We start from the raw sequence: 13240 nt of genomic DNA, 5'->3' as shown, positions 1-13240 counted from the left end.
CGAATCGTAATCTTCGTCGGCTGAACACTTTTTGTTGTCAATTAGTAAAGCGGTTACCATATCAAAATGGATGATGAATGGTATGAGGATGCTATCTATTCAGATGATAACGTGGAAGAGATTATCCTTCAATTCGTGGAAGATACAGGTAAATATGTTGTGTAAATGATTCTTGTAAACAGTTTGCAAGTAAAATCCTACCTATGAATCCTATGTAATCCTATGAATCGCAATAAATTGGCAAGAATAATAGACAGTTCGCTGCTAGGATTCTACTTATATGCTGTCTGCAAGTTTGCATTTCGCGTTTTTGAAGCAATTTGCAATATGCAACTCAATAACTTTATTTTTCAGATGATATGGCAACTGCAAAGCGCAAAGGATTCCGACGAAAATAAACCTAGGAACTTTAAGTTAAGCAATGAAAAAATAATTTCACATTATTTTGGCGGTAATCCCTTGTATTCCGAAAAAACTTTCGTAAGAAGATTCAGAATGCCAAAAGCAATGTTTTTGGAAAAAGAAAAACATTAGTCAATAACAAGACCACCAGAAACTACCTATAGTAACACTGGATGATTCCTCGCCTTGAAGTGAGTGTTGTCAGCGACCTGCCGTCGGAAGCACCGGTCACTGCACGGGGGTAGCCCCCATGATTCATGTACAGCACAGTTTCATTTTTGGCAATACGAAGTTGGATTGGATAAAAATTAAATCCGAAAAGCTTGATGCGCCACTTTCTACCAGGTCGCTGATTATTTTTCTCAACATAAAAACTTAGACTATAGATTAGGTACTTCATAAATCATCATAGACCAAATTAAAAAACAGCAAATCACAGAATAGTTTAGATTTTTTTCTGAAGACACATATATATGATTGTTGAATCAGTTTGTGTTTCGTGTGTTTATTTCAAGGATATTTGAACGTAAAAAGCATCACAGAATTGTAAAAAAAACAAAAGAGAAACTAGGTTTTCTATGTTACACTGCCAGGCGCTTGCGCAAAGGAAAAAATCCGTGAGTTTTTTTTTCAATAAAGGTGATTTTCGTTTGGGAGTTTGGTTGTGGTTTGGTTTCAAGTTAGTCCATAAAAGAGGGGTGGCGATACTAAACAACGACACTTCAGCGATGATTTGCACCGCGGAATAAGGAACAATACTGATGCGCAGACGCGGCTTAACGGCACAAGCACTTACATCTACCCTTCAGGCTAGTCAGTTTAGCTAGTTAGGTTGGCTCCACAAACTATTATTGGTAATAATTAATCGATAGATAGTTAGACTACAAACTAGAACCGATGATATGCGGGCGGCACAAGTTGAAAATTAACATGAATCTAAGTTCAGTCTAACGAAGGGTGTTTCATTATCGTTTTTTTTCTCCATAGTTTCAATAATTTAGCTGAATTAGTTTAAGATCTAAATAAATATCTTAGCAGAAGCTACAAAAGTGCTACCAGTTAGTTTCACAATGATTGCCGTTCGGGCGGCGGCCAGTAGGACTCACGTGTATTTTTATGTGTACGTGTTTAGTAAACATGTTTAGTTAGACTGCCTGCTAACAACCAACTATTAGCTACTGCTGTTTGAATGGCAGTCGATTTTTTTTTCTCCATGTATTGACTTCTAAAAGCAACTTTCCTACCATGATGACTATGACTCTAGCAGTCGTTTTTAGCAATTCAATTCGATCTACGATGTCAGATACAACTACGGCTGCCAGTAACTTTACCAATAGAAGTAGGATGATTGGTTGTCGTTTAGTTTTTATTTTTTTCTCGTTCGCCATTATATGCGTGTTTTTTTTGTAGAAATAACGTTCTATATAAGTATACTATGATAGAGTAGATAGTGGATATTTAACTGCTACGGTTTTGTTTCAACAACGAGTTCTGCAAATAAAGATCACTGTGTGACGAATGAGTCCGCAGCTTCTAATGTTTTTTTTGTTTGTTTTTTATCTACACTATTTGTGGATTCAACTTGCTCAATCTATGTGCAAACTACAACTACAAATTTAGAACAGAAATGGCTGCTTTATTTTGGTATATGGATATCGGTGCATTTTTCAAACGTTTCTTTAAATTTTATTTACTATTTTAAACTGTTGCATCAGTTTTATGTTTCAAGGTGCGCTCGAGTGCAAAAAGCAAGATTCATAACATAACCAAGAAAAACTGGGTCGAACCTAAGATTTGCTTCTTTTTCCATAGTGTTAACGTTTAAAATGGGTTTCCGTTTTTATGTTGGAGTATACTTCAAATGTCTGTTTAAAGTCCCTACAGGATACGCTGTTTAATCTGAACGCACACCTCCGAGATGATTTGATTGTTTCAAAGATAGGGGTTTTCCTTCAATTTATTTACCTGCCAAACGCTAACATTTATTTGAAAATATAAAAAACTTTCCATGAGAAAAAAGTCGTTTGATTTTAGTGCTGTGTGTGTTTGATCATAATCTTCATAAATAAAAACATTTATTCGTTTTATCAGTACCTATATTGAGAACAGTTTTTGTTTTTCAACTATATGAAAAAATGGTGGGTGGCATAATTCAACAAAAACAATTCAGGGGGCGGTTTAAATTCGAAAGAAAACCTCCAGCTAAGCATAATGATTCGACAGCTTTGAAAGCGAGAGTGCGTTGCGTTTGCTTTTTAGTGGATAAAGTCGGATTAGTATGTAGGTTTTTTTTAAACCATTTGCGGTGTTTTCGAAAAAAAGCTCACAATGCTCAGAAAAATAGACAATTGCCATTCGTTTTCTATTCAGTTATTTTTGGTTATTGGATTGTAAAATGATCAGTCGTATAAGCTCTCGCAGAGGCACGATTTTATCTAAGCAATCTGAAAAGAAAGGAACGGTAGACGGGTAGACATTTAATTTATTGCATGTTTACTAAAACAAATGTGTATTGCCGAGTAACTCTCTGATACAGTATCATTTGTTGGACAAATCTGTTGAATCAGAGCCTATGTTAATATAAAGTTGCGTAAAAAGAACAATCTGGTTTAACTGCGCACTCCGAGGAAAGGAAATGGAACTCGGTGGAGTGTAGAGAAGCAAAAGTCGCTATGAAGCGGGTGAAATCCAGAATTGCCGAATGCAGAGCTCCTCAAACGCATACGGCTCTGATGAAGTGAGTATTCACGTGCTTTACCTCAGCATGTTTTTCTGCTCCTCTTTTCGGTTTATGCTTATTCGGCTTACCTAAATCATGTTTTGCTGCTTTTGTTACATACCTCCCAGCTATACAGTTGCGTGACTCACATTCATATAGCTAGTCGTTAATTTTGCAATGTCTCGGGGAAACCGGCGTAATGCTAACACTTCAATTCACAAGGACTTAGGTAGAAAGCATTACAAACAATGGTGGAAAACTGCTGGTTATTTCATGTCATCATGTGATCAAAAATCGTTAAGTGGCAGGTTATCGCTTTTACCGTTTTTTACTGACACCCCTGATGAAGCGAGCCTGCAGGCTGCTAATATCATTTGTTTGTGTTCCTGTCTAAGAATTACCAATATGCTCTAACAAAAGCCCAGTAAGAAGATTGAAGGGATCGCAATTTAACTGGATAAAACCGTAATTTAATTAAATATTTTTGATAATTCCGCATTCATTCTGAGCAAAAGGTAAATCTTGTAAATTGAGAATGACGAAACACCAATTTCAGAGAGTCAACTCAGGGATCCGCTAAAAAAAGCTTACCGATTCAATGTCACTGTTATCCTCGCTGCCAGTAGCTTCCGTAGGGTCGCCCATGGCTACCCGTGCGTATTCATCCGTATCGATGCTCTTGCAGAAGTAGATGGCATACTTGAGCTTTTCTTGGAGCACAGCCTGCAATGAAAAAGTTAACATTTGCACTCTCCCCTCCAATTTATGTTAAAATTCGAACTCACCTTGCATGAATATCTCGGCATCTTTAGCAGGAAGAAACAGGTGTAGCTTTCCGGTAGGAAATGATCCGGTGGATTGTATTTATCCAGCACCTGCAGAACGAAATCTCGCCCGCGGAAATCGGCAATTGTCCGCGGCAACCGAGTGCGGCCCCAAACGAAACGAAGAAACAGTGACCGTTCCTGATTGGTAAACTCTTCCATTACTTCCCAGAACCACTGGACTAACGAAGCTGTTGATTCTACTCCTTTGTAGGTGGCCACGGTTTTCAGCAAGCAAAGAGGAATATCCGGCGAACCGCACACCATTGCCTGTAGTTCGACAGCGGAAAACAACGATAGCAGCGGCACGGGAATAACTTTCGACATACCGTCACGGACGGCCTTCACCTGCTCGTCAAATTCGTGGATGCGATAGTGCAACGCTAGTTTTACATACTCCTTCCGGTTATCGGGCGTTATTTTGGTGAATCTGGTAGAAAAATAATTAAAATAGTAATATGTGCTGAGCGTTTATTTCGCGAGGAAACCAACCTAGTTGATAATGGAACTTCGTGACCTTTGGCCGATGGCGTAGAAAAGGGCAACTCCATCGAGGCGAATGCTTTCGGATCGTCCTCGATATCGCGAATGTAAAGCAGTCCAGTGATGTAGTCTCGATCCACTTCTGTCAAATCTGAAGGACGCAGAGTTTCTCCGCAAAGCTGACGCCACACCGGCTCGGCCAAACTAGTCGAATATTATAAAATTAAAACACTAATTCTAACACTAATTGAATTCTAACTTACTTTAAACTTAGCGGCGATCCGGTGCGCACAGCGATTCCCATCAGCACTCCCAGGAATCTGAGCATATTCATATGTAACACCGAATTGAGCGTCGGGTCAAGCAGGAAACAGTCCCGGTTTGCACCAGCCTCGCCACGACCGTTCGGAGTTTGAATCAACAGTGGTACACTGCCGTTCTGCAGCTCGTCACACATTTCCGCTATGGATTCGCTAAAACCTCCGCCACAATCATCCACGCTTTCACCAACGAATTTTACCTTCCAAACGCGATGTGGCATCGAGAGGGCTTCCTGCGTTAGTAGGGGAAGTTTCTGCACCATCTGGCCGAATACACTCTTCATTCCATCGACTCCAGCAAGTCCATTGCCCGATCGCATCCGGGATCGCTTAACTTGAATTCGGTTCAGCTCAATTACCGGACCGTGTGGTTTATCACGGACCATGGTTGTTTGAATGACCTTTCGGAAACCAGCTTCCTTGATCGAATATACTAGAATATCCTTCAATGATCCGAGCGATAGTTCACCAGAAATCGGCAGCATAGCCAGGCAAGGACAGATCAACTCGGAGAAATGATGCAACAGCACTAGTCGAGCGTGCAGAACTTCCGGGGCAATGTCCCGGACGAGATCATACTCCAGTGGTGGAGATGGCGGAGGTCGGACGGCTTCGCTAAGCTGATATGTCGACAGCGCTAGTGTATGGGCGGAACCACAGATTACCTTCACAATGTGTTTGCCCTGCAGTGATTGAACGAGTCGGGGCCGTTGAATAGCCGTAACCGTACCATCACCTAGCTGTCCTTCGTCATTATCCCCCCAGGTGAAAACTTCTCCCGAATCGCTACAAGCTACGCAGTGAAGCGAACCTGTTGCGATCGAGATGATTTTCTTTCCTTGCAGAGCAGCCACTTTCTTCGGACGACGCACGTGATCGGTATTGCCATGGCCAAGCCGATGATAATCTCCTTTTCCCCAGGTATAAATGCTACCCGAGCGTGTCAGCGCAACGGAAAACTGTGATCCGCACTCCACCTTCACAACTCCAAGTCCAGCAAGGCTTTCAATTTTCATTGGAATCTTACAACCATCGGATCCTCCCCTACCAAGCTTACCATAGTCTCCATCACCCCAACTCCAAACGTTATCATCATCCGTAATACAAAGCGTCTGTGCATCTCCTGAACCGCACGCTATATCGATCGCTCGATATCCCAGCAATGCTTCCACCAGCTTTGGCTGCAGCTGATCTTCAGAGTCACCGTGTCCCAATCGTCCATACCGTCCCTTACCCCAAGTCAGAACGTGACCTTGAGAAGTAATGCACGCAGAATGAGCACTTCCACAAGCAATATCAATGACCCCAATTCCGGACAGCGCTTCAATCAACTTCGGCCGATCGTAACTATCACGATTTCCATGACCCAACTTTCCATCCTCGCCTTCACCCCACGAAAACACTTCCCCATCCGAGGACAGCGCCAAGCAGTGCTTTCCTCCCGAATTGACAGCCACCTTCTTAATAATTACATGCTGCAACGATTCAACCAGCGTTGGCGTCGATACGGAATCCGTTCCTCCTATACCCAAACGACCGCCGGCTCCATACCCGGTCGCATATAACTTTCCATCCGGAGTGACCGCGTACAGGGTCTGCTCTCCACCGGCTATCTGGATCGGTCTCAGTAAACTCAATGCTTCGCACGGAGTCGGTATCTTTATGCGACTCCCATCCAGCCCTCCCAACTGACCTCGGTGGTTGTGTCCCCATCCGAAGATCGTACTGGCTCCACCCCAGGAAAATGCCCAATCTTCCGGTCGTCGGTTAAACCACTGCAACAGTTGCGAATCGTACTGCGGTGTGAAATAGGTGTGATCTTCATGCAGATATTTAGAGGTGTCAATCGACTCAATTTCGCTTCCGTGCAGGGAACCACTCGAATCGAATCCCTGTTGGCTGAGATTCGACGTGCTGGACGTGTGCTGAATCAAGGAACAATTGCTGCTCGTTAAACTATTGGTGCTTGTGTTTTGCAGCGTTGGATTTGCCGCAGGCGAGGCTATTTCGATCAGTTTTTTGCGAACTTCCAGGGTGAAGGTAGGAGGAAGTGTGACTCGTCGGATCAGTGACTGTGCTACTCGTACAGCCGAACAATAGCGACGGAACCAGGCCCACTTGTGGGCCTCTCCGTGCGGCAATAGGGAATCTAGTTGCATGTCACAGGCTAGCGCTACCAAAGTTTTGAAGTATTCAGAATGCATCAAATGTAATCCGCTTCGAACCTGCGGTTCTTCGTACTCGTACTGCCGTAGGACTATCGGAATCAGTGGGCTTAGAATTTCAACCATAGCTGGTTCGAGAGCACGTGGGGCATCTTTGATGGTGAGATATTGATGCATCTTTTTGAGTGACCAGATTCTTTGTTCCACCGTAAGGGCACTGAGCTGCGCGCATTGTGATAAAGCTGCAGCCAACCGTACTAGGGTATTTCCTCCGTGGGGAACTAAAGACGAATCTAGCAGTGCCATTACCATTGACATTGACGGTTGTGACAGTTTGGTTCGATCGGATCCCAGCTCCTTCAAGTAGGATTCTGGCATGATTGCATGTACGTAGAAACGCCAGCCCCAACCGTTGACCGAACTGTCGCTCTGAAATCTCCAACGCATTTCATCGCCAGGAAGTCGAAGATCCGGAGCCCATTGGGCCCACTCTCTACCCGAACGGGACGATACGGCCCGTCCAAAGCAGTCATAAATGACTAGCGGATCGTTTCGCCGCTCCGTTGAACACTGGCTATCGAATTCAAGGCGCAGATAATCTGCTCCAGGAATCTTAACGTGACCTGCTAACCAAAGTATTCGCTCAAATTCTCCGTAAATACCAGAATATCGTATTATACTTACCGGTTATCGTAACATCGTCGATGTACGGATGATTCGATTCCTGCATCACCGGTTTCGGTAGTTTGCCCAGCGAGTGTCTCGACGTGCACAAATCCTCCAGCTCGGTGATGCAGGTTTCGATCAGCATATTGGAGACGTTCGTGTTACTACGCGCCAAGGCGATCAGGGTGTTCGCAATCGTTTCGGACGTTTTCGCCGGTCCCGTTCGACCGCTAACACTCAGTTTTAGCAGTTCGATCAGATGCTTCGCCTCGGTTTCCCCCAGCAGGACGGTGAAGTCGTCCAGTCCGTTGGCAATGGTGGCTTCATTCATTATCTGGAAAATGAAAGAAGAAAGGCGTGTCAAGCGGAATCAAGTAATTAACCCGTTCGCATGCCCACCAATCGCCGACCTCGGCGAACGCAAATACTAAGTATCCTACTCGTGATCAGTCTCGTTCTCAGTTCCCAATCTTGCCCTTACTACCTCTCAAAACCTCTGCGAATTTCGAATTCCGACGATACCCCGTTTAAGGCGGAAGAGCTCATCTAACTTGTCCCGAACGTTATCGCTATCAAGAATTCTTGCAAGATCTTAACTAAGGAGCTCCAAGATGTAATATTCATCATCAGCAACTGTCACTGTGATGCCGACACCATAGTTGATTGAAACAGTTGTTCTCGGAGGAGCAAACATATCAAGCTGCACGACCTGCCTTTTGAAAAGCACGTCGAGGAAGTCGTCATCAAGAAAATCAATCTCAAATCGTCAAGGCAAGTGTCTACCTTTCGGACTTTCGCTTCTTGTAATTCGATCGAACCAGCTGAAAGACGGCAGGTTCTACACATCGATGGACCCAATCAATGTCATCATTGATTTCACTTAACAACAATATCTTGGCGTCGGACTGTCCGTTCAAGGTCTCCTGATCAAGAAATGTTCCGGCTGGAGTCCCTCCAGCGAGCAGTCCCCGTCGCCCGTGATACAATAGTCTTCGTTCAACGACTCTAAGTGAGTGCCTTTCTACAAATTATTACTACTTCTACTACTATCGTCAATACAAGCAAACTGGTGTTCGATACAAAAAGGCCATGACCAATCATTTCTGTAGAGTAATTCTAGAGGATTCTAGATCTTAAGAATAAGGGTTTGGGGGAGCAGGTGAGCGTAGTCTTCTAATTACGTCAAATGAAAAATTTATCGTTCGAGAGTCACTGAGGCTGAGGCACGATCAGCATGAAACCAGAGGAATCAAAGATCTGCGCGGTCGAGCTAGTGGGACTAGTCAAAAGATCAACAAACGTCAAGGTACCCGTTTTTGATTCATCGTTGAAATTAGTCAGTCTTCTGTATACACTGAGAAAACTTTTCGTATAGTTTCTATGTGTCCCACCCATAGATTTTTGCAATGCGCCCAGTAAATGAAATTTATGTGCCAAACAGTTATCATTTATGTGTTTTTAGCAATTATCATTAAAATTTGCACATACTATTCATATGCGTATAATTTTTATGTGTACTTCTGGGCGGATTGCGTTTATATGTAGCACATGTTAATCATATGGATTTTCATATCGCTAATTAACCATTAGTTATGTGCAGATTGTTTTGACTGTACTAAAACTGGGAAGATTCTTTTGCCGTCAGAACTATCGACCTATCCGCACTGTTGCAAATCGAACGAGAAGCAAACGATGCCTACTCTTAAGCAAGCAAGTATGAGAATCATAGCAACGAACACTTACGCCACTGACGCAAGCGCGCCACATACAACCACCGTTGTATTGTGCAGACATTTTGCTACCTACACACTCGCGAACGCAGTCTCATAGCGTCTTTCTGCATAGCCCACTCACGAGCCCTTGAGGGCTAGCGGTACACTAAGATACAGACTTTGCATCACTGTTTCTTTTCTTCTTCATCTTACGTTCTTGATACCACGCGCGAGCGGTAGAGCGAACCCTCGCGAGTGATCGGTATCAGCCGCTCGGGCTGCAATGATGAGCGAGAGCGACGACCGTGGCTGTTAGCTAAATACTCACTCGCAAAACTCGTCGCAGGGCATGAAAAAACAAGAGCGAAAATCCGAAAGGGATGCTTATGCCGTTATTTCTGTTAGAGCCAGTACGCGTGTGTGAGAAAATTAGACTACACGAGAGTGGGTTTCACAACACTACCTATCCGATTATTCCTTACCCTCACCAAGCTGATGAAAAAATTATTTCATAGCTGCGTTCTTTTCTTTACCGATGAGAATGGAACAGTTTTTATTCCGCAATGTCCACCAATCATTACGTCCATAAAATCAGTTGTATTCACGACACGTATCTCTGCTCCCAAGAGATCAGGGATTTCAGCACGGTTCAGGCTTTCCACCAGTTACATTATACTTCGTTTTGAGAGTTTATGAGCTTTATCCTCCCAGTTTTTTCCTTAAGATGCGAAAAGACTAGTCCTTCCACCCTTCTCTAGTACCTACCAATAGAATGTTGAACGGAAAATTCAAAAGTCTGTGCCTTATATTAAATATCTAATATCGCCGACAAGTCCGACTTTTCAGCCTCTTCTGATGCTTGACGCGCAGCCATATCGAAATGTTGTTTTCAACGTATGACCAACTCCGATCTTTTGGCAATCGAGTTTCTTTGATCATCATTGCACACAACAGGAATTAGCACGGTGCGGTCTCTGACCTTGTTGATCGTTTTAAATAAGTTTTGTTTGTCAACGCAGTGCTCCGGGCCCTCAAGAAAGCAGTCCCTGTGCTGGTGTTTCTTCTTCTGGCTCTGCTCTATCGCAGGTGCCAACATGTTAACTCTAACCCGTTTTTCTCGATCATCTGTCGTTGCCGGTCTGCGTCAATGGAAGTGCGGAAGAACTGCACTTCTGCAACATCCGAAAAGGACCAACCATCAACCCGAATGTGACCGAGCACGAGCCTTAGAGCCCTTAGACTGTTATCAGGTATACTTCCAGATGCTCCATCGTTCAAAATAAATACTAGAGGTGGCCATTTCTTTGGCTGCGGCGAAGTTGATTAATCAGAAGCTAGCAACGAGGTGAAAGAAGTCCTCATGCCCCTAATGACGATTATGACGACAACGACGCATCTGTGCATTTGTATTCCCAATGACGATATCTATGTCCTGGGCACTCTCCATACGTCTTTGCGAGAAATTCATAGAACTTCTTTTTCACATCATCGCGTTTGTCGTTCATCGATGCGTACACGTTGATCAGTTGAAGAATCTGTCCTTAATCCTCAACACGCATAGACCGTCATTAATGGGGCAGCTGATGGCATGCTTTATTTCGTTTGCATGTAATACGAAACCGATGTCAGGCTCTACTTTATTGCCGCCACTGTTATGTTATAAATGGTACATGAATGTCGTGACTGCAGTAGAATGTGTTTCATTTATTACTATAAGTCTTTTAAGCATATTTTATTATTAGATCTACTATGCCTAGTCTCACGACAGGGATGCTTCTGGCACGAAACCGCCTGCCTCCGAAGCAGTCGCTGTTTTACGCCACTCCTGGTCCTCATGACGAAACAGGATCGGGTCTTTGTTTCGAAAAAATGTGATTGCTGCGCACTTTTCCGTGTTGTTGGGAACTGATACACAGATGCAGAAAAATCAGAGGGCCTACGTGACTTCCTTGAGGTATACCTGGCGAGGCTAGATGGTTATCGGATCGACAGTTTCCAACCGCCAACTGTCGAGTTGAGCGAAACCATTGCAAGAGATTTTCTCTAATACCCAATCTACGTACTTTTCAATTGGCGTAGTTTAAGTTGTCGAAAGCTATCGACAAATCGGTCTGTAAAACATCTAAGTGATCTTGTTGGGCCGTACTTTCCATCATGTAGCTATTTTAATCAGTACTTAGATATTGCGCACAATAAGAAAGTAGAGGTTCCAGGACCACCAGTTTAAATAACTTCATGACTGCACTCAGCGATGTGATTCCTGTATGATTTATATCTTGTTTGCCTTCTTTTTTGTAGATAAGAAACATACCTATATGCGCCACTAGGTATGAACATTCGGAATAAATAGGGCAACGGATGTGTCTTTTCAGGAATACGAGAAGTACTCCGTCAGAAGCTCGGTCTCTGCGTTGCTGGTTTACGTAGTTCCAGGAAAGACTTCTGAAGAAACTGCATTCATCACGTTCATGAGCGTTGAAAAGCATTGGCGACTCGCCTGTTTATTTAGCCTTGTTTAATGGAATTTCAATGAAAGCGTACGATACTTCGTGAATCTTTCTAGTAACAGTACTCCAATGTATGACTGCGTAGTTCATTCATGGCATGACAAGAATGGTAAGAAGTATTGCGGTGTTTTCTTTTCTGTACATGTCATTCGATAGCATGTATCCAAACATGCGTGAAGATATGTGCAGCAGCTTTGACGTCGTCAGGCCAAGTATGTACAATCAATACTGAACACATAATTGATGCTATGTTGATCAGATTTATGGAAATTATAGGAGACAGCAACAGGAAATTCATTGAAGTTGCGAAGAAGGTAATCTTCAGTACAGAGAATCAGAGGTTCTTTGAATCGCCGCAAAATCTCGCTACACCTGGTCTAACCAGCTTGCTCGCTCTGTGCTCTTGGACGTTTTGTTCCTACTGGATTTAAACCCAACATCATCTTGGCATGTAAATCGTCCGACATTCTTGTTACATGCCCTGCTCATCGCAAGCGCCACGTTTTGAATACTTGGTTCACCGTATCAGAATCAGAATTTTTTGGCTCGGCTGGCACGTTATCCATATTTATTTTGGACATTTGTGCCTCCTGTAGAGCTGCGCGAGTTCACGGTTCATCTTGCGTTCTCCTGTCAGTCGACGAAAATCGTTCTCAACATTCGTCTCTCGAAAACTCCGAGCACTCGCTGGTCCACCTCGTATATTGTACACGTTTCACGTCCGCAGATATCAAACGGTGCAGTAAGCATCTTGTTTTCGTGACACATTTCTGCTCGCTGCAGAATGCGTTGAACCCTGGATTCTGAACGAGAACGATACAGCCGTGCCAATTCTGCATACTTCTCTTTCTACTCCAGGAAAACTTTTTTCTCCAGGAAGTTTTGAATTCGCTGCATCTTTTTCTGTCCTACTACATTCATCGGCATACTAGTCGTTCCGTTGGTTACCGTTGGTTGATTTGATGGTGTTAGTACCGAAAATAGTTTACAACGGAGAATTTCGGGGGCATCCTAACCATCACTGGGTAGTGGTTCCAACCAAAGTTAGAGCTTCGATAAGATCTGACATCAATGATGTCTGAGAAGCACCGGCAGTCAATCAAAACGTGGTCGATCTGCGCGTCTGTCTAACTTGACCAAGTTAGACACAACTTGAAAACTGTTTTTTTACGTCTTTGAAATGCCTTAAAATATCAAAACTTACCTCGTCGTGATGAGTCATGGTGGCAGCCATCACGGACATAGCGCTTGCGGACATCTTCGACTGGCGCTGCGTTGCGTTACAGCTAGAAATTGACGCCGACAGCGAGAGCGATCCGGTCAGGCTCCGGTAGGCACTCAGCGTATTGTTCATGCCGGATACGATCGGAATGTCATAATCGTTTATGTCGTTGGACTGTGGAAGATTTTTGTTTAGTAATTCTACCAAATTAATACGATGG

General features: G+C 43.5%; 1 protein-coding gene across 2 annotated transcripts in view; it reads right to left on the bottom strand.

Moving 5' to 3' along the window:
* Positions 1 to 890: 890 nt before the first annotated feature.
* Positions 891 to 13240, bottom strand: part of LOC128738032 (probable E3 ubiquitin-protein ligase HERC2) — a 43280-nt gene continuing 30930 nt past the window's right edge. The window contains exons 7-13 of one of the 2 annotated variants that reach the window (XM_053832846.1): positions 13003 to 13194; positions 7598 to 7913; positions 4692 to 7539; positions 4438 to 4632; positions 3907 to 4375; positions 3713 to 3844; positions 891 to 2846 (exon numbers count right to left, since the gene is read on the bottom strand). In XM_053832846.1, the coding sequence (XP_053688821.1) occupies positions 2838 to 2846; positions 3713 to 3844; positions 3907 to 4375; positions 4438 to 4632; positions 4692 to 7539; positions 7598 to 7913; positions 13003 to 13194 (4161 nt within the window). In that variant the 3' untranslated portion in view covers positions 891 to 2837. The remainder of the gene's footprint in view (positions 2847 to 3712; positions 3845 to 3906; positions 4376 to 4437; positions 4633 to 4691; positions 7540 to 7597; positions 7914 to 13002; positions 13195 to 13240) is intronic. The other variant, XM_053832847.1, reaches the window with a different exon arrangement.

The sequence above is a fragment of the Sabethes cyaneus genome, chromosome 2, assembly GCF_943734655.1.
Source record: "Sabethes cyaneus chromosome 2, idSabCyanKW18_F2, whole genome shotgun sequence".
Classification (NCBI taxonomy): domain Eukaryota; kingdom Metazoa; phylum Arthropoda; class Insecta; order Diptera; family Culicidae; genus Sabethes; species Sabethes cyaneus.
This window is presented reverse-complemented; position numbering and strand designations above follow the sequence as displayed.